Here is a 22688-nt window from a genome sequence, read left to right as displayed (position 1 = left end):
TGGTTTCAACATATTTATTTGGGACACACACACACACACACACATATATATCCTTTAATGTGTACATGCAAGAGTTTTACTCAACGTAAATTTGAAAACAATACAAAAGGATGACAAAGAAATAAAATATACAAACTTGTTACTATACACACGCATATATTATAGTTGATTATAACAAAACATTGCATAGTGGGGGAAGTGCAAATAAAAACAACGTAATATGTTGTGATTGACTACGTGTTATTAAGCACCTCTTGGTACTTTGTCCGTAAACAATATGACGGCAGCCGGGCACCGTGAAATCATGATCTATTTTTAGCACAAAGTTGATTTCAGTATAAGCGCCATAGGCCCAAATGAATCACAGATTGAAACAACGGTGGACCCCCTGACCGCTGTGGTCCCAAGGAATCTGTCCTACTCTGTCCGCGGTTGTAGATAGGACTTAAAGTTGTATGATCCATTTCTGAAAGGAATATGGTGGGTGGACGATTTTCGTTTGTGACCAGAATTACAATTTGTACAAATCTACGTGTATTTAGATGATTCTTCAAGACTATATACTCGCGAAAACACGAGGACTTAGAAATCTCTTTGTTGCATATAATTAATTTCATAGTGGATGGATGCATACAGATGAACACAGCATCATCAATGCCAACGTAATCAGATCCCAAGCCCAATCCGAGAAGCCACAAGATTTACACATAATTGATAGTACTGTAGCAACTGGCTATTGCAAATGTATCGAAGGATGAGTTAACTGATCATTATTATCCATATTTTTCATGGAGTTAGCAAACAAAGGAGAGAGAGAGAGAATTCTGACTCTACATCCCCGTTTGTTTGTAACCCCCACCACCACCACCACCGATTTCAAAATCGAGAATGCTTAATGTGATAAAAAGTGCACAGAACTGAGTCAATTGAATCATTGATTTATAATTTATAACCTGACTGCGACCAGAATGGCACTAATGCTGGCTTCCCCTGCACCATTTTATGCTTAACGGACTTTCCATACTAACATGGCGTCATATTGCGTACACTATAGACTAGTTTATTTATATCAGACAACATAATGACGTAGTTCATTATGTTCGGTAACTCCTGAGTAATCGCGTAAATTACATAACGTTGAGAATTTGAATTATATCTCTCTGCATATATAAACATAGAAATTAAACCGCTTGTTAAATCCACATGAAAAGCAAATTTATAGTTGTCATTATTTTCCTTTGCTTGATTCGACACTGTAAATATCAGAAGCAGACGAATTATGCATGTACATCTCTAGTCGTTATTCACCCCTTTGCTGAAAATGGACTTGTCCAGAAACATGTCCGTCCATTACACTGAAAACTTCGTTAAGCATGAAACGCTCGTAAGATGACGGTGTTAGGGCCACTCTACTCAGAGTCAGGTTAGAAATTATAAATCAATGAATGAATTTACTAAGTTCTTTGCACTTTTTATCACATTAAAGATTTCCATTATTTAAATCGATAGGTGGGTACAAACAAACGGGTTTGTATTATCAGACTACAGTATGGCCAATTCAAATTTATCATAAGCAGTTTTGTGATTAACGTTCATTCCCATTTAATTAATTAACCAAATGGCAAATATTTGAGGAATCTGCTTAATATGTGATGTGCCGCCTTTGGTGTTCATTGTTTGCTGCTAAATAGACAGGTTAACTTGTTTATTTTCGGATGATTCATTACCATACAGTTATAGGGGGGTGGGGCTAGTTAGTTACCTTGTGTTACACACAAGTGCTCTACGCGAGCTTGATGTTTAAAAAACAAAAACAAAAACATCATCTAAAGGAAAGAATCATACATAGTGACAAAAATACCTTAAATTACCCCCATGACCCGTTCCGACATAGGACCCTCTCTATCATAATATATAAGAGAGAAGGTACGGAACTTCCAAATACTTCGCTCCACACATGACCCTCGATTCCTTCTGCTATTTCCGTCTTTAAAGGCACACGACCGTACTATATGGCTTGTTTTACTTCTGAGATATTTTTCTATCCATCAAGCCATCATTGAGTTTTCTACTTTGTACAAAACTGAAGTTACTAGCTCCGAAACGTGGCATTTTCGCGAAGTCTTACTGCTGAGACAAGTCCCTGCTCCTATGATAATAAGTTTAACTTTATAAGTTTAACTGAAGTGTTCAGAGTATCTAAGGTGTCTAGAGTGACCCGAGTGACCCGAGCGTTCAATGTTATGTGATCGGTATCAACGTGGTGCAAGCTGTATAGCCAACCACAGGAATTAAGTATAGCAGCTATGAAGCTGAACTGTAGCAGCCATGGAGCTGAAACAAAGTGTACTGAAGACGGAGTGTATCTCCTTACATATAATTCTTTAGCCGTGGGCTAATTTTGGGGTTTGTAAAATCCATTGTATCTTTCGGGACTGTAAAGAAATTTATGTATCTGTCCTCTTTTTATCACCATAATTTCACTACCTGAGTGAATTCATTTTACTCCATGAGTACCATTCTACATCGTTTACTACATGAGTAAACTATATCCATCGTTTCATTGTCAAATCGTTGTGAACCATTCACTCCTTGTCTTTGTATTTGCTAAATTAATTTATTTGTATTTTTCATCAATAAGTCTGTGCATTCTTATGTTAATTAAATCCAATATTTGGATTATATATACTTGCACATATTCATAATTAATTCCTCATGCAAGTCATCCATTATTAAACATTATATTTATATCACCATCAAAAGTGTTCTGCTGTGAATCCAAAAATCCCACCCGGTTATCTTGCTACAGAGAGAACTTAAAAAACAATGGTTTAATATGTTTATCAATCTAAATTTAAAAAAATAATATATATAGACAAACTGTGATTGTAACGGTTAAACCAAAATTGTTTTTTCAGTGCATACCAAGTATGCAAAAAGGGCTCTAAATTTATCAGTAAAAGCCTTTTATTTTAATATTTGAAACATAACTGTTTAATGATGATAAATGTTTATCATTCTAAATATGTATAAAAAGGTATGTAAATCAAATTTGAATTAAGAAAAAAGTGTTGTTCAGCCCATATGGAGTATGAGAAAATGACTCCTTTTTCCAGAAAGAAATTTTGTATTTGTTTATAAAAAGCCGTTTAAGATTGTTTCTCAAGCAGATAATTAAAAAATAATTAATATTTATATTCAATATAAAAAATAAAACCGTAAATGAACTTGGGTTTAACTAAATCGTTATTCATTGCAAACCAAATATCATGTGTAGGGTCCTTTGTGTAACATGTTGCAGTAGTATTAAATAAGGGACTCTTTTGTATGCAGGGAAATCACCGTTTTATGAATTGATTTGTTACCCCATAGTATTTGCACACCCTTCTATTTGTTTGTACCCCCTCTATCGATATTAAAAATGAAAAGCATCATGGATATAGAAGTGCTCAAAACTTAGTCATTTGATTCATTGATTCATAATTTCTAAACATGGGGTTGTTAACATTGTCTACTTGTTTGCACTTCAAAGGAAACAGTAGCTCATTCTGTAACAAGCAGACAGACTTTCTAGAACAGTCGATTTCAGATAAACTGTCGTGTCTGTGTCCAATATATGCAGCATCTAGTCTTAATATTGAAGAACAAGAAAGAAATAACTCTTGTATAAGAGTGTTCAAAGAGAAGTGACTCCAAAATTTACAGAATTATTGAGATTATGAAATATATCACATCTGTTGCTTGGAAACATAAATTGGTTTATGCAAATATGGCAGGTGTGCTACTTAATATACTCCTATTTTATTCAAAACACCAAGTTGACACTGTTAGATACCCCTTGGTGACAATCAGGTTAGAACTTGTAAATCAGTGATGAAATGACTAAGTTTTAGGCACTTTTTATATTCTTGGGGCCTTTTGTTTTCAAAATTGGTAGGTAGGTACAAACAAACGGGATGTTGTGTGAATAATGTATACTGTAGTTCACTATTACAGTACAACTTTCAATTTTGAACATTTAATTTGAACTGGTCCAAACCTCACTCAAAACGGAATAAAGGTCAGGGCATTTTTATTCTAACTCTACCACCATCCTCCTAGTCCAAATATCAAGCTGACTGAATCTAACTTTTTGGAACAGGTTGTCTACCTCCTGTTGTATGGAGATGCAATTAGTGATTCATAAGCTCCTAGGGTATCGAGATGCAATAAGTGGCAACCCAATTGTTCTTGGAGATTTCAGTTTTCACTTTGATTGTCATATAAATGCATACACTTAAAATCTCCTAGATTATGTTCACATTTTAACTTCATATAGCCATTTTCCCAGCCAAACGATAAGCATGGTCACATTTTAGACTGGATGTCTCATAGACATGAAAATAATAGTCTACCATCTCAATTGATACCCCACGAATATGCATCAGGTTATCTCTGCATCATATGCCATCTCACTGTTTCAGTCCCTAACCCTCCACCTCTGCTACTAAGTGAAACCGTTGTATGATAAAGAGAACCCAACTAATGCATGACATCCATGCAAACATAACATCTTTTTTTGTGTTGTAATTTCATGGTATTTTTTTAATCTTGTCATTGTGTATGTTTTATGTGTTATCTAAAGATTATGTGCTGCATTAAGCCCAAATTATTATTATTATTATTATTATTATTATTATTATTATTATTATTAAATACAAATATTATTTTAAAGACCATTTTTGTATATGGGGAAAAAAATCCACCCAATATTTGCTTGCATTTTAATGCAGAGTTCTGTTATTAACATTTAAAATACAGTTACATTTTGATTGATAAAAATGTGTTTTAGAATAATTTCAGATACATCTTTTTTAAAACTGAATTCAGTTGTATAAAACTGCATCACTGAACCACAATCCAGCCTGCATTGTGCATTGTGAATCAAAGCATGAGTGAAACAGGTACAATAAAATCATAAAATATTGACAAATTAACCCCTGTAAATTACATGACCTACTTCAGTCTCCTGACTTCAGTTATAACTGTTGCTGCTTAAATGAATAAACATATACAGTGGGTCCACTCAGTCTGCAGAGTCTTTGTAAAATTTAGTACATTGTCACCATATAAAATATGCAACATGGAATAATTTCCTCTTTTTATATTGTCGATAAATGCATGTAATATTATTGATGGGTATATGTTATGTTTAAATGAGCTTTTACATCATTTTGAAACTTTTGGACTCGTCCTTAATGCATTGACCGATGGCTGTGCATATGGTCTTTTCTGCTGTTAGCACACATCAGTTGTACATATTCATTTAAAAAGTTGTTACATGCTAGCTTTGCAAATAGACAGAAGATAACAAACTTTCTGACCTACATGTTTGCTGTTATGGTGATCTCTTTTTATGCAATTATTTTACAACAGTAACGTGATGTTCTAAAGAAAACATGAAATTTATCATTAAAACATTATACATTTATGACGTTGTAAATATGATTTGCAGTTGAAAATCAATTATTTTATTACATTATTTAATAATGTTTCACCTCTGTTATTTTCCATATATAACTTAGCATAAAATAAGAATCAAATAAAATGTGAAACCTGTATGAAAGAAGTCTTGATAGAAACTACCCCAAAAAATGCAAACAATATTTGATAAAATTATGTTTAGTTGTTTGTGAGATGAAATGAATTTAGAAGTATCTGTGAAAAATTCCACCTGAACAGTTTTTGTTACCTTGGATATATGCCTGTTACACATCCTTTAATTTCCTTCACACCACAAATCTTATCATTTTTGTCTAAACCAGAGTTTTCACCCGTGTCATGGGATTAGTAGCAGCCCACATCAAATACAGGGAACATTGATTATCCATTATTTTGATGACTGGCTGATTCACCATGGCCATGTTCAGTTACTTCATCAGGATCTGTTCCACTGTTGGTCCACCATAACTCAGTTGGGTCTTATGCCCAGCCTTGAGACGTAGGAACTTGTTTCATCTCAGGACTATCATTTGATGGGGATAAACTCCTCATGAACCAAAACTTGGTATGGGTTCCCCTGGATTGGGTAGATTGAATCCTGACTCTGCTAGAGATGCAACAAGCAGAAACTGTTATCTGCTCGCCCTTATCTTTTCCTACTTTGAACCTTGAATGCCTCTGCCAATTTGGTTCCCTTAGTACGTTTCACATGCGTTCTCTATAGTTCATATTCCTTGTAAGGTGGAAACCTAACAGATATTCTATCATCCCAGATCCTTCTAGCACCAGTTTTTACCACCATTGGCTTTGCTTGATGAATCAAGACAGATTCCTATTGGGGGTCCCCAGGCACACCCACCATCTGACTGGAATACACCTCCCAGCACTTTGATACATCCCAATAATGAAATAAAGTGACCATGTAGCATTGTCTCCCATGGAGGAGATGCACCACTCATCCCATAGTGTGTCGCTGCCTCCCATTGTGGAGAAGATGCACCAGTCATGGCGTGCCACTGCCTTCCATTGAGGAGGAGATGTACCGCCCATTCCATAGCATGTCGCTACCTGTCTTGGAAGAAGAGATGCGCCGCTCTTCTCAGAGTGTGTTGCTGCCTCTTGTCAAGGAGGAGATACACCACCACCACCCTGTAAGATGTAGTGTGTCGCACCCTCACAATGGGAGGGATCGGCAACACATGTTCCTTAGTGATGCATCAGTTGACGATCCTGTATCTTCTGATTACCTAAGGCCTCAGGGTTCAGACTCTACCAGTGGGCTCAGACTAGGGTAGGGGATCGAACTGGTATTCCACCCTTTCCTGTCATCCCAATGAATCTCTATGGGATATGGAGTCCTCCGCCACAGGGGCCTTGATCATGAATGTCCCCTTGGGCTTTTGGATCTTGCCCTCATAACAGAGCCGATGCTGTGGCTCGTGTCCTGCCATCACCTCATTATTGGGTGGAAACCATTTGCAAGGCTAGACGCGTCACTTCATCCAGGACCGACGGACGTTCTCGTCTCTCTCCAGTTATTGCCACTCCTTCAGCCTCTACTCACTGTGTTGCAGTAGGGGACACATCACAGAGTGTTCCTATACCATCTTCAACTCCTATGGATTTAGTGATTCATACACACTCTTCAGCTCAGTGTCCTCAATGATAGTGTCTCCACCGTGGTAGACTATAATGCGTTTTATATGGAGGAAGCACAAGTAATGCCTGCTCTTACACCTGCTCCTTCATCTTTGACAGACGGGGAAGAGAAGGTATGGTCTATTGATTAGGCAATAAATGAGATATATTTCCTCTTACCCCATGACTTCTGCCAGAAACACACTGCACAGTCCAAACGGTTCCTTTACCAGTCTGGAGCAAATCTCGGGGCTGAACCTCATCCAGACCTACTCCTTCCTCATTCTTCTATGAATGAGGAAATTGCTGAGAGGTTTTCGACAGCCCAAAATATTAATCATCAGCGCCGTGGGTGGGCCGTTCCCTCCTCCATGTTGCGACTCTTGGTCTCTTCTGCCAGGTATCGGGTACATTCCCCAAAGTGGACCATGAAACCTCCTCAACTTGATACCGGTGCAGCCGAATTGGGTATTTCCAATGGAGCCTGGGTACGCTTTCCTGTTAAAGACATTGAAACCATGGAACAGAAGGTCCGACTGATTGTCACTTTAGCTTCTCATGCTGATCTATTCTCTGCTGATGCTTTTAGTATGCTGAGGGAAGAATCCTTGAACCGAGCGACCCTTCAGAGCATGCTGGAAGCTGTGGCCAGGACATCTCGGCATGTACATTCTGTTTATATGGCTTTGTCGGTGGAACTTCATCACATCTGCCGTGATGTTGCTTTGGACTTTTCAAAAGTATTTCTTGATCACAGTAAATATAGCTTTCGGCTGCTCCGCTTGAAGCTGAGTCTGTTTGGAGGCCTTGTTCCTTCTGCGGCATCTCAGGACTTGTTGGATTATCAACATAGAGCCTCCACATCCACTCCTGGCCCATCGCAATCGGCCAGGAAGCGTGTCAATGTAAATCGTCCTCAAGGACCATCTGCTAAGTTCTTCAAGCGGACACAGCCTCAGTCCAGTATGCATCCTCAAAATGAGCCTCCTCCTTCTTCTCAGGCTGGTTCCCAGAAATTGAAAAACAGACGTGGCCGATGAACCTGGAGAGAAAGGAGACAGTTTCCACAGCCCCCTTCTTTTCCCAAAGGAAGGTGTAGGGGACATCATTTGGGACTTGAACCCTTTCCTGCCACACATCCCTCTCCCATGCATTCCCGTAGGTGCTCGACTTAGCCTTTTTTCTGAGGCCTGTTCATGCAACACGGACAATGGTTGGGTCCTTTCTATAGTGAACTAAAGGTAATGACTTCAATTTCAGGAACTATCTTCTGTATCCATGACCCCATCTGTCTTCACCAATCCAATCTGGTGAAACAAAGGGAGGAAGTGCAGATCCTTTTGGAAAGTGGGACAGTCACATGGGACATAAATGATTAGCCCGCCTTCTATTCCCGTATCTTCCTGATCACCAACAAACGTGGAATGTTTCTCATTCTCCCCTTTTGAATCAGTTTCCTCTAGAAGAACCTATCAAGATGGAGACCACCTCCTCAATCCAGAAAAAGCCTTGACCATCCAATTGGGTAATCTCCATCAACTTTCAGGATGCATATCTACATATCCCCATATTTCTTACTCATCAAAAATATCTCTGATTTTGCTTGGAGCAGGAAGTTTTGCAATTCATTGGCCTACCTTTTGGAATTTCTTCCACACCCAAAGTTTTTACCCGAGTAATGGGAATAGTGGTCGGATACCTCCGCTTACTGGGAATACCAATTCTCCAGTATTTCAATGACTTGATAATCCACAATATTCAAATCCAGTCCCTTCGTCAGGATCTTTACCACTGCTGATATGTGATAACTCAGTTGGGCCTTTTGCCCAACCTCAAGAAATTGGAACTCACTCCATTGCAAGACTTTGTTTACGTGGGGATGATTTCCCTCACAAACCAGAACATAAGAGTTCCACTGGATTGGATAGATCAAATACTAGCCCTATTAGAGACGCTATGATCAGTAAGTTTGTCTGGTCAGACTGTACCTGTCCCTTCTGGAAACCTTGAACACCATTGCTGACTTGGTTCTATTAGGATGTGTCCATATGCGACCGGTACAGTTCGTCTTATACTGGCCGCCATGTATAGCCTATCCTGTGCTGAAAAATGGCGTTAAACCCTACAACAACAACAACAACAACAACAACAGTTCGTCTTTCTTGCAATTTGGAACTCTCAAAAAGATTCTATATGAACAGTGATCTTTGTAGGACAAGCATTTCATCGCTATTTACAGTGGTTGATGAAACAGGACAGATTCATGATTGGAGTCCCCATGCATGCACCCCACTCCTATCCGTTCACCGATGCTTCAGATTCTGGTTGGGGTACTCATTTAGAACCAGAGGGTATAATTCTACAGGGACTTTGGACCCCGTCTGAATCAATCCTCCACATCTGTCTGTTGGCTTGACTTAGCTTGAGACTATTTAGGAAGAGGGATTGTCCATGTATTTGCACGCGGACTGGTGGCTGACGAGCCCAATATGTGACAGGCACATTTGTTCAAAGAGGCTGCAAGGGACTGTCTGGGTTGTGATGGGTGCCCGATGTTTCACAGTTTGTTCTTAGCCATCTTTTGTTCCTCAAAGCTGGCCAATCTGTTTTGTTTAAAAATGGCAGTGGCACGGTGAACTGTACGTCGCCAGCTTTCACAGTTAGTATCTTGTGATACCCATTGGTGGTGATCGACGACACAGGTGGTGAGGGTCTTTTTCAAGGAGCCTTTATGTATTTCGAGGTGCCCCTCTATCATGGTGGCCAGTGGACAGCTCACCATACAGTGTGATCTTTGGCAGGCGTTGATCCTCCATCCTGGAGATGTGCCCTGCCTAGCTTAGCTGTATCTTCATGAGCATGGCCTCAACACCGGTGATCCCTGCTTGTGTGTTGGTGACGAAGTCACTCCAGTGGGTATTGAGGATAGTGCAGAGGCAGCGCTGATGGAAGTGTTCAAGGACGCAGAGGTAGCAGCTGTAGGTGACCTAGGATTTTGTCGCAATCTAGGAGGTTGGTCACTACAACAGCTCTGTAGATGCTGATATTTGTATCTCTTTTGAGATTGGCATTGTTCCACACTTATTTATAGAGTCTGCCAAAAGCGCTGTTTTCCTGAACAGTCCATTGTCTATTCCTTGTCGATCTTGGCATCAGAGGAGATCACACAGCCCAGGTAGGTGAACTAGTGGACTACTTTTAGCTCAAGCTGGTCAGTGAAGATGCTTGATGGCCGGTACTCTTATTTGGGTGCAGGATGGTGAAGTACCTCAATTTTCTTTAGGCTGACCTAAAGACCAAACAGCTGGCAAGCTTCTGCAAAGTAGTATATTGCTCTCTGTAAGGCAGCTTCCGCGTGGGCAACAAGGGTGGCGGCATCTGCGAAGAGAAGTTCTCTAATCAGTTTTTCCTAGGTCTTGTTGTGGGCCTGAAGTGGCCTTAAGTTGAAGAGGTTGCCATCAGTACGAAATTTTCATCATCTAGGTCTTCTGTTGCTTTTTGGATGCTGAAGGAGATTGAGAGCAATGTGGGCCTATACCGCAGCCCTGTTTCATGTCATTTGCGATAGGGAAGGTCTGTGACAGGTCGTTATTGTTTCTGACCTGACCAAGGTGGGCTTCATGTAGCTGGATGACCATGGTAAGGAACTTTGAGGGACAGCCGTGATTTTCAGTGACTTGTCACATTCGAGTTCTGCTCACCATGTCAAATGCCTTTGTCAGGTCTACAAATATAATGTACAGTCCTTTGTTGTTGTTTTTTTTCTCGTCATGTATCTTGGATCTCTCTCACGACGAACATGACTGTATTTCTGAGGTCTTGTATAAGTTACCCTTGCTCCCAGCAGCAAATGTAGAACTCGTGGAGTTTAATGTGCAGTGCTGGGCCTCCTCTCCTCCATATATCTGGTGGGATACCGTCTTTTCCTGCAGCCTCTCCAGTCTTCAGCTGTTCTATGGCTTTTACAGTCTCTTGCAGTGTGGGTGCCCGATCGAGTTCCATCTTTGGTGGTTGTTGTGGGATGCGGTCAATAGCTGCTTCCCGGATTGTGCAGCTAGTGCTGAAGAGGAAGTGGAAGTGCTCTGGCCAACGGTTCAGGATAGATTCCGTGTCACTGAGTAGCTCTGGGTCATCTTCACTCCATAGGTGGCTCTGTATTTGGAAGGAAGGACCAAACACTGCTTTCAACACTTCATAGAACCCCTTGTAGTCACCAATGTCAGCATACAGCTAGGTTCTTTCTGCAAGCTTTGTCCCCCATTCCTTTTGTATGTCTCAGAGCCTGCATTAGAAGGAGCTGCAGATAAGGCAGAAGGATGCTTTCTTCTTTGGACAGGATGGTTGAGCAAGGTGGACTTGGTACACTCATCTCTTTTGGGCAAGCGGTTTTTGGATTCCTTGGTTGTTTTTATCAACCTGTCTTTGTTTTTATTAGTTTTGAATCCAAGAATTTCATCTGAGGTTTGCAGAATGGCAGTCTTGATATGATTCCTCGTCTCGGACGTAGATCAGACGGAAAATTAGGTTCTTCAAGTCTAGACTGCAGTCTTGAAAATCTGCCTTGACATCTGCAGACTTTTTTTCCCTCCACATAAACAACCCAGAATTGAAGGCTGTATACCTACCTAGGTAATGCTAGGTATACAGCCGTCATTTTCTCACCAAACAGTGTTTTCAACCTACCTTAAATGGTCCATAGATCAATTGACCATTCACTCTACAAAAGCTGAATTATTGCTCCATGAGTAAGGTAAGGATTATCATGTGAATCAATGTGCAGATATTTCTTATCTCCCTTGTACTCTTAAATCCGGTCATGTTGCAGCTCCAAGGTTTCAATATGTGAATTTTAAAAGAAAGGCAGTTTTTATTATTATGTTGCAGAATCGAAACATTATGTTCACTGGCTGGTGGGAAAATATAGTTGTTTTATTGCTGCAGAAATGGAAGTCACCTTCTGTGCCAGGGGGACACATATAGTTGGTTTATGTCATATAATTGGTTTTGTTCTGAAAATAAGTCTGAATAAATTCCAATAATTTTTATTCATTCTTGGTTATTAAAGTTACGGATTTATTCTTCATGCATGTATTTAGTTAAAAAGAATTGATGTGTGTTACTCAGTGTTAAGACCAGACATATGAGAAGATTAATTGTAAACGTGGTTAATTTATTTCTTAAGATTAGACTTTATAACAGAGAATTATTATCTAATTTATTTAGATCACAAGACGTACAATCCAAAAAGTTGGTTCCAGAATTTCCAGTGTCAGAAATTAAATTGAATATAGTTTTTTGTTATGTTATAGAATACTGGAAGTAGACGTTTTCCTAATATGGATTTGTTTCTCAGTCTGAGAGAATGTCTCTCTAAATGGAACGAATATTCATGTACTGAATGCCCCCCTATAAGGACATGATAATAGATACTCAGGAATTTACAAATTGCTCTAGGCAAGTTGACTGGAAAATTGGGAATGTTCAAGCTTTCCCCAAAATGGTCAGGTAGAAAATGGTATAGTATATCTAGATTTTAAGAGGGAGAGCGAGATTTTAAATAAACATTCAATAACAGAGCTACATTATTTTAATTTAAATCATGAATTCAAACATAATATTATTCTTTAACTTTTAGCTTAAAGTTCAAATGATCATGCACATTTAATTTTTCAACCAAGAAGAAAAACAAGGTTGTTGTAAGGTTTAACGCCATTTTTCAACACAAGATAGGCTATACATGGCGGCCAGTATAAATGGTGGAGGAAGAACCCGGGAAAACCCGGGAAAGAACCACCGACCCACGAGAAGCTACTGGCAAGCTTTCTTACATAACCACATTAGCCGAATCTGAGACTCGAACCCATGAAGACAGGTGAGATGGCAGTGATCCGTAATGATTTAGACCACTCATACACTAGGGGCCCCCTGGAAAACAAGGTAAAATTAAGTCCAGCACTGAAATTGTCACAAAATAGTGTATTATTTCACTCTCATGCTTTTCTGGGGCATGTTATGTCCACTCACATATCTGCTTCTGCTTCCAATTATCATCTAGCCACCTTGAAATCACAGACATGCCCACAATATTTGATAATCCAAATTTTGAGACTGATATCCATTTAATTGTTTGCCAAGCAGTATTTACTTTTAAATCTCCTCTTAATTACCACATACAAAACAGATTATAAATGCCAAATGAGGATGTAAAATGTTCGAGTCATCAATCATGCTTTGAATAAAGTCTTGTCAGTTAATTGTGATGAGTGCTTTTAATCTCCAAATATCGATGAATGATATTAACAGTTAACTCCGTACTCACCTATTGACAGCAAAACAATCTTGATACTCCGCCAGCTAACAAACAGCAAGGTTACGGACCGGAACATTTGCTATTCCCAGGTACTTACAACTATTATGATTAAAATGTAATGACAAGTTAGAATACCAATATTTATTCTTTATTTCTCAAGAGTGGCTTTAGTTAGTAACAGAACACTTACAAGTCCCAACTCAATTTTTTTTGTACTTGCCCACGGGCAAGTTATTTGCGAACTTGAGCTTGCCAGAACCACATTTTATATATATATAATACATCATTGTATTTCATTTACTTACTGTTATTTAGGTCCTGGTATAAAGTAGTTGCTTTTCTGTTTGAACTTGTTTAAATTTCTTTTTACATAGGTGCACCCAAATTTGAAAATCTTTTAGCTAAATTGAAAAATGTACCATTTGGTCCATTTCCTAATCACTGCATTAAGGATTATGTTCTAGGATTTTTCTTTGGTTTTAATTATTTCCTATCTATTCAAAGAAACGAATGGGACCTAATAGTCCAGATGTTTTTCGTTTTGTCACCTTAACTTCTGCTCTGTAACTTCAAAGCCATTTGAGATTATGGAAGTAAATTTGGTTTACATATTCATCGTTACTAGAAGGTATGTCAGCTACCCCTTTGGGAGACTTACAACAATGGTATTAACAGCTCTTTCACTTGGCGCTCATCATTAAGAGGTTAGTGTTAGGACTGGTCGGCCAGGTGTCAGGATAATGTGACTGGATGGAACATAATGGTACATGTCTGCGGCATGATTCCCCAATACTAGACAACACTATAAACTGCCACACTGCAGACATTGTAGCGATATGACTGAAATTTTTTTAAAGCTACGTTAAAAATCCTGATCACACACACACACACACACACACACACACACACACACACATCTTTGGGTTGTCCATCTTCAAGGTCAAGGTCATGACTCTGTATTTTACATTATTCTTGGTACTTTAGCTAATGCTATATAACTTGAAAGCTTTTTGAGATTAAGAGATGAAGATTGGTATATGTATTATTTGGTATATGTGTTATTCACCATTGCCAGAATATGTGCTATGTACAGTATTGGGGGTATTATCGTCAAGGTCATGAAATAAGTATTTTACATTGTACATGGCATGGCATCATCACTAGAAGGCGTGTTATGTACTACTTGGGGATCTTATTTTCAATGTCACTGTTAGGATTTCATATTGTATATTTAACATCACACTTTTGTTTCCATTCAGTAACTTTCAAGTGTTAGATATTAATGGATGAAAGTTTGTGAACTTGTTCATTGTCACTGAACGTTGTGTTGCATTTCACATTGAGGTGCGATCGTCATTATCACTGAACGGTTTGTTGCATTTCACACTGAGGTGCGATCGTCAAGATCAAGGATCATGGCTCAGTGTTTCATATTTCCATCACTTTCCCTTCAGTTGTATAACATCAAAACCATTTGAGATTAAGTAATTAAACTTTGTAGACTTGTACATCATCACAAGAAGATGTGTCAATGAGCATATTGGGATCAAGGTCAAGATCTATTCAGTATTCTAAATTTTCCATCACACTTTTCTTTCTGCGTCTTTAATGTCATATGAGGTTAAGTAATGAAGCATGGTATACTTGTACATCATTAAACAGTGTTAGGTACCAGATTAGGTTGTTATCTTGTGTCAAGGTCACAACTCAGTACTTTGTCTCTTCCTTTCTCTAACTTTAAAGCATTTTAATGACCTTCATATGCTTATACATAATTAGTAGAAAGGCGTGTTACATTGGCTTCGATTTCAAAGTCACAGCTGAATAGTTTTTGTTGCCATCACAGTTTTCCTTTTGCTCTGTGACTTTAAAGCTATTTGAGGTTGGGTGGGGTGGGGTGAAATTCAGCGCATTTCCATTGATACTACACCGTAATATTTTATCTTGTGCTTTCTAACAAATGTTAATAAACCTAATTTTTTGTTTGTTGTAAAATTGATAGCGTAATAGTCATCAAAACTTCTAATTTTCATCTACATAATGACTATTAAATGTGCGCATTTCCTTCATTGCAAGGCTGCTCATGAACTGACAGAAAGTAGATTTTGGATATAATTGTAATAAGCAACATAAGAAACAGAAATTATTTTAATGAATCACATAGTCATATATTCAGTTATAATAAGCGCTATTTATTGTGGTTAAGAATTTAATGAAATAGTGAACATAGTGTGTTAATTATGTTTTAATTTTACTTGTGTTGAAGTGTTCGGCTGCAAAGAATAACAGCGTGTTGCATAAAAAATAAATGGAATGAGCTTGTTAAATAAATTCATTTGGAGAAAAATAATCCCCTCCTTGATTCCTTCTGTCTGCACACAAAATTAAAGAAAAGCAATGTAAATCTATTGAGAATTTATGTTGTTCTTGTAGGGTTTAATGCCATTTTTCAGTGCAAGATAGGCTATACATGGCAGCCAGTATAAATGGTGCAGGAAGAATCCGGGAAAATCCCGGAAAGAACCACCGAACCCCAAGAAGCTGCTGGCAAGCTTTCTAACATACCCACATTGGCCGAACCCAAGACTCGAATCCACGCAGACAGAGGTGAGATGGAGAATTGTTGTAACTTCATAGTTGTCTTTGACTTTCATTCTTGTATAATACAGTGTGACCCTGCTATAACACAATGGTCTGGGGTATATAAAACGCGACCGTATTATAGACCGAACCATGTTATATCCATCCAAGTCAGCTGAAGGAAATAATGCATGTACAAAACAAAATGGCTGAAGAGGGTATGGATAATAAAAGCAAGTACAAAAATCATTTGATTAAATGAGGACAAAACTTATCTGAAATGCACATGCAAATTGACAACTTATATTTGTGTAGTACAACCCATTATGTGTTAAGTACTGGCTTGCTTTGATGAATGGTGCATGTACCTCAAAAGATCATCTTTGGAAGACAAACAAAAACTAATTTGCTTTTGTGGTGGCAACATCAAATAATTATAGAACACTGAGACTTACATTTTTTTTTCACTTGCTTAATACTAATACAGAACGATCGATGCTTGAAAGGTAATCAGTTTTCTTTGAAGTTTCAGCAAACTTATATTTTTCTGGGTACATTTTTTTTTTAAAAAATTGTTTCTTTTGGTGTATTGTAGCCATTCCTGCTCCTGCGAGTTAGAAAGACATTTTGGGGGCTATTTCCGAATACATCCTTATACATCGACTTTCAACAGATTTTCCATTAGCCTAAAGCCTAGTTGTATTGGAAACATCATTTTCCAATGGTTATTTCGCTTGCGCATGAGCAGAAGGTTAAAAATTGGACTTCAATGGACCCATCATTGAATGGACCCATCATTTTCTTATGGAGACCACTCTTTATTCTAAATGCCCACCTTATCCTAGTTTTTGCAAAGGTTCATCTGTGTGTGTCCATTTCAGACCGGTTTGCCTTAGATTTGAGACCAAAAGGTCTAAAATTCGGACGCAAAATCGGATTAAGACCACGGGGGAATTTTGGGTGAAAAATAAACGGGTCCAAAAAATAGGTTTTTCCCTCTGTATTTTGTATTTGGTATCATTGTAGAGCTATATTTGTCTGCCTTTTTGTACTACCATCCACTTTGGTGTATCTTATATGACCTTGATGCTGCAGAGCTAGGAAATATGGTACAGCCTCATCACGCTTACAGGCGGATTGGGGCTGAATGAATTAAGGGGATGATTGATTGTAGCTTGTCTTGTAGCATGACTGTTTGAATCATTACAGCCCAGATGTCAGCTTAAGTGGATTATGATATAACAATGCACTGTTTTAAATAGTTTGTCAGTATGAACAATGATTTACGTATGTAACAATATATTCCATTGCATTGTATATTGAAGTTTGTGGCTTCCTTTTATTGTACCTTTGAACTTGTCCACACTCCAAGCCCAAGATTGTAAATATAGATATAAACACCCAACTTTGTTGTCCAAAACAAATCACCAGATGGTATATTTTATTGCCAGTAAGGACCAGACATAACAATTTGTGAAGTTGGAGAAGTCAAGCTTGATCCCTGAAAAAACATTCTATATGTTTTTATTTGTATTTATAACTTTTTTCATGTACAAGAATGTTCTATGAATATGAAATTTCAGGAGCCACACCACAGTCATCTTATATTAGAATTCATACACGATCTCTTTCCCAAATTGATAATAAACTTTGTACATATTTATCGTACATGTATATGAAATTTTGGGAGCCACACCGTAATCGCGTTTGTCTTTTAATGAAGCATGCTATAGCCGAGTCACGCTGAAATAGTAAGCAGTTCACAATGAATGAGTAACAGCAACCTGATGATATTTATACTCATGACACAACAATGCATATATAATGCCTTGTGTTACTACAAAGGAAATAAAGATTCTCATAATTGGGACTCCAACTGGTTTTCAAGGAATCCACCTTTCAAACTCATAATCAGAACCCTGATCCATCCTCCTGGGACTTGGCCCCAGGGTCGTAATAGGGAAACGTTCGACATTATCACACTTTACCCACCATTTGTGTATGAAAAGTTGAATTTATATATGTAGCAAATGTTGGCCTCTGGATCATCATTAACAAATTTAGTGATGGGGTGGGATAAAAGGTGAGATTGGAAGGCTTTTCATTTTACAAAGACTCGAGTTAAATTTAAATTGTTGCTTTTAGCATACTTATCTAAAGTTAATCACAGAAGTACAGGCTGACACAATTAGTAAACAGAGTCACATACTATGGAACTTGAGTTAGTCATACAGTTTAGTAAGTGCATAGATAAAGGCATTTAACATAGTAGCATTTAAAAGGCATCTAATTTAACTTTATTTTGGTTCTTTGAATATAGCACATCACTGGTATTTTGCTGGTTTGAGCAAACTTTGACTCAAGCACACTTCTAGATCAGACCGTCTGCATTCATCTTTGATTTTCTTTTTTCAGAGATTACTGCTTGAACAATGAAGTACTTTGTGCAGATATTTGTGTATTTTATGCTTCCGCATTTGCCATTAATAGGTGAGTAGAAAATTAGGTTTTTGTTTCCCTGTCATATTCTGCTTTGTTGGCATGTTGCATCGTTGTATACATGTTGGTCATGAATATCATTACTGCTTGGTAACTTGTGTAGAAATTAATGTGGAAAAAGCAAAGATTTGGTTGTAAGTATTTGAAAACTTGAATCAATTTCAACTTAAAAATTGACTGTATTATGACCCTTGTTTTATAGACCACATTCGCATTTCTGCATCTTTTTGTTGCTGCTTTCAAGTTCTGTAAGCATGCATGGTTTGACACTAAGGAGGCATTGTTTCAGTGAAATTTGTTGAGTAAATGAGCACGATTATGATTGAATTAATCAAACAATAAATACAAGTAAATTCCTATACCGCTGCAATCTTAGTGCCTGTGCACTAAGCTTCACTGCATTTACCTGTACAGGTCATCATTTAGCCCTCCTACAAATAGTATTGAGAATTGATATTATATATTGACACTTCATTGCCTTTATTAGGCTGTCTGGCTGCACTAATTTCCAGGTAAAACAATATTAGTTATACCTCTGTATCGGCATTGTATAAATTTGATGTGTTGGTACTTTTGGTACATACATGTCCAGGTCGCAATGGTCTCCTCTCATATTACTGAAAGCATATTAATAAGTGCATGTCTGGTGCATTATATAAAAATCTCATTTAATATTGCAGTATAATTTGCACAATGTCTGGATGCATACAGTTCAGTTTCTATATTATCTACTCTTAGCACTTAATTCATATTCATACACGTGACCCTTTATTAATTTTACCTATATAGAATGTCATTGGTCCTTTTCCTACAAGTAAAATTATATCATAATGGATATTGTGCTGCATACTTCATAAGTATCAATAATAACGCTTCAGTTCCATTTTTATGTGTAGATATTTGTGTGTAATATATAGGATTGAAACGATTCATTGATATATCGATACATCGAGACTTTTGCTGAAACGATAAACATATCGATATAAGAGATGGATAATCGATGCAAAACGATACTTACCATAAGCATATTATTTAAGTATTCAGCAATCGTGAACAGATAGTTGCATTGTTATTCTGTAAAATATAATCCATCTGAAACAGCATTTGCAGTCACAGGCACTCATGTTTATAAATAAAACCGAAAAAGACTATTTGAGAATACCCATTTACTGTCTACAAATTAGCACAAATTTACATGGTTTGTAATCTGCCCACCCACCCTATTCCATGCCAATTATCTTAACGCATAAGTATATTCAGCATACTTTCTAAACGTGTTCCACATGTTTAATGAAGTTCTTTACTCATCAGTTAATATCCACTTTCACGCAAAGTTTCTACTTTGAATTGTATCTTGACTCCTTTGGTCAATTTTGAAAGCTGTGGACGCTGAAATATGTTACACTGAATTCACATTTGTGGTTATTGCTTGTTCCTGTGCGGGGTAAAAATAACAACCAATCATAAATCAATGTAGCTTTTTCCCTGTGTGACAAACAGGAAGTCTTGGCAGAGCAACAGAGTCTTCGCGGGAAAATCTTTAGATATGTCAAGTACTTATGCGGAGATGCTGTCAGGTGTGCCATTGCTCGAATCGTGCAAAATGTTTACGAATTCGCTTGCTTGGAGAACATTGAAACATGAAAACTCCCGCAAATTCTTTGAAAACCGCACATATGAAAATGTGCTCGGTGAACTATACAATTTTTATTTAACCATTCTTGTTGCGACATCTGTTTTTCAGATAGCAACTGTTTCACGTCTGGGTTCATCACACACGACATGAATGGCTCTGATACTCAATTTGATTAGCACAACATGCCCAGGATTAAGCATGTAGTTTGAAACCATTCAAAAAGACGTTTTACAAATGCCTTTTTAAAATGCAGGCTACCTCAGGTATGATTCATTATGATTTCGTTCAGCAAATACTTGCTGATGATAGTTGTGATGACAATAATTTTTAAAGTTATGAAGTATATCAGATTATTGGAGGTGGGAAAGTGTTAATGGAGATACCAGTGAGTGACGTTAAAGCTGAAAAGGTGTTAAATACGAGTCAGATGTACATGCTATATGGGCGAAAAAAAAATAGACTGCATTACCCTTTCAGTGGTGTTTCTAAATTTAAATTAAAGTTACAAATGGCAGAATACTGAGCCTAATTAAAATACAGACAACTTAAAGGTGTAACGCAATCATCATTTCTTTACTAATTACTGTTGCCCTTTGGATCCTATGCTTCAAAACCATATAATTTTATCCATATCAGGGTTAAGATAAATAAAATAAGTATAAAAATTGAAATGAAGAAGTAAAGATATTTATTTTGATATCTGTCTGCACAAGCATTGATGGACTAAATACCCTAATACAGCATTATGGAACAGATAAAAATATGGCATATTAGCAGGAAACTACTGATTTAACAAAGGAAGTTTACATTAGTGAAAAATCCTATTTTGGAGCAGATTTTTCCAGAAGATGATATATGTGAGCTCTGGAAAATTGTACATAACAGCCACAAAGATCAGTTTCCAAACATATACAAGCTGACAAGGATAGCTATGTATATGCCCCTTTCAGAAAGAAGCATAAAACAATATTGATAAAAAGACAAGGAGCAGAATATGCTCATAAATAATTAACATATTAACGCTTATATATCTAGAGGTGACATCTGTCAAAGGTGTTGACTTCAGTAGAGATCTAATAAAGTGGAGCAGGACGAAAGAGATACATATATTGAAGTTTAGATAAATATTGACGTCCCCTTCCTTTTTCTTTGAGGGAGGTCTCCTTTAATATAAAATCCTGTCATCTCTCTTTAAATTGTACATGGCATGGAGAACAAATACGGAATTTCTCTTTTTTATGCAGATATATTTAACCAGTGAATGAATGTGCTGATGAAATAAATGAAATTAGCATAGAATAAGCAATGGGGCAGATTTAAAAATGCTCAAGTTTATTACCTTGTTTAAGTTAATACAACATTGTACAATAAGACCGTGTGTAGTCAATATAGTATTCCTTCTTCACTAACAAATACAATTACGTATGGCTGCAGTGACCTTTTACATATGCAGGAAATAATTTGTTTTAGATGAGATTTTCTTCGCATGAGGAAACTGCATTATTAATTCTTTTTTGTGAAGAAAACATCATAATGTCTTCAACATGTAACTGAGTCACGAAATTGGTAATAAGATGTTTTCAAATCATTCATGTTGTATGAAACAAAGTGAATTAAATGGATCCAGCCTTAAATGGCCTACAACGTTGGATAAAATTCACTGCAACCAGCAGGTAGTCTGTTTGAAAGAACTGTTATCTTCTCATCAATGAGAATTGCATATAAGTATATGATAACTATATGTCTGTCTGTAGTTAGCATGCTGGAAATAGGACCAGAATGTCAACTTACATGAAAGGGCACCACTAACCTTCCAAAGATGGAAAGAACATCAAGTTCATACGCCTATTGATATGTATCATATCGCAGGCTGCGCATCGTGAATTGCATTGATATGCGGCACAGCTGTATCATTTCACCCCTGTATTCCCTTTTACAAATATTTATCATAGCGGGTAACTGTATAGATACAAGTTCATAAAGGAGGATACTCACTTCACTTTGTGCATATAGGGCCTGCTTTATTTTATCTTAGAGATTTAGACCATGGGAGAGACCAGTCTGACAATCACTCAATATGTGTAGTTTTTTTTTTTTTTTTTCTGGTTGTAATTTCTTGAATTCATGTTTGACTTGTATATGGACAGAAGTCAATCATAGCTTGAGGGACAAAAATGAGCTTGCATATAAGTGTTCAACATGATATAATGTAATGGGCAGCAAGATGGAGAAAAACAAAATCGTTCAGTTGTTCTCGCATATCAAAATTACTTGATAAATAGGATCAATATCATATGCCCTGTCTCAGCCTCAAGAACAGGACAGTGGCATCCCAGCCAAGATGGCCAAGTTTCTTCACAACCGACTCTGATTGCAGTGGGACAAGTCCACAATCAATCATACTGTATCAGCTACAACAAAATGAACTTGTCCAGTTCTATCAATTGCATAGAGCTGGTAAGCATTTCTTGAGTAGGATGCCCAGTTTATAGTCTTAATACCTAAGAACACACTTCATGGAACCAGTTACACAGCAGACTATCC

General features: G+C 37.5%; 1 protein-coding gene across 1 annotated transcript in view; it reads left to right on the top strand.

Annotated features, from left to right (window-relative positions):
- The window catches only part of LOC149782376 (uncharacterized), a 145254-nt gene that overhangs the window by 3015 nt on the left and 119551 nt on the right, over positions 1-22688 (top strand). Inside the window, exon 2 of the mRNA XM_089933765.1 lies at positions 18425-18499. Coding sequence (XP_089789891.1) covers positions 18442-18499 — 58 coding nt within the window. The 5' untranslated portion in view covers positions 18425-18441. The remainder of the gene's footprint in view (positions 1-18424; positions 18500-22688) is intronic.

Source organism: Sinohyriopsis cumingii, chromosome 15 (assembly GCF_028554795.1).
Source record: "Sinohyriopsis cumingii isolate HCF-2022 chromosome 15, ASM2855479v2, whole genome shotgun sequence".
In the NCBI taxonomy this organism is placed as follows: Eukaryota; Metazoa; Mollusca; class Bivalvia; order Unionida; family Unionidae; genus Sinohyriopsis; species Sinohyriopsis cumingii.
This window is presented reverse-complemented; position numbering and strand designations above follow the sequence as displayed.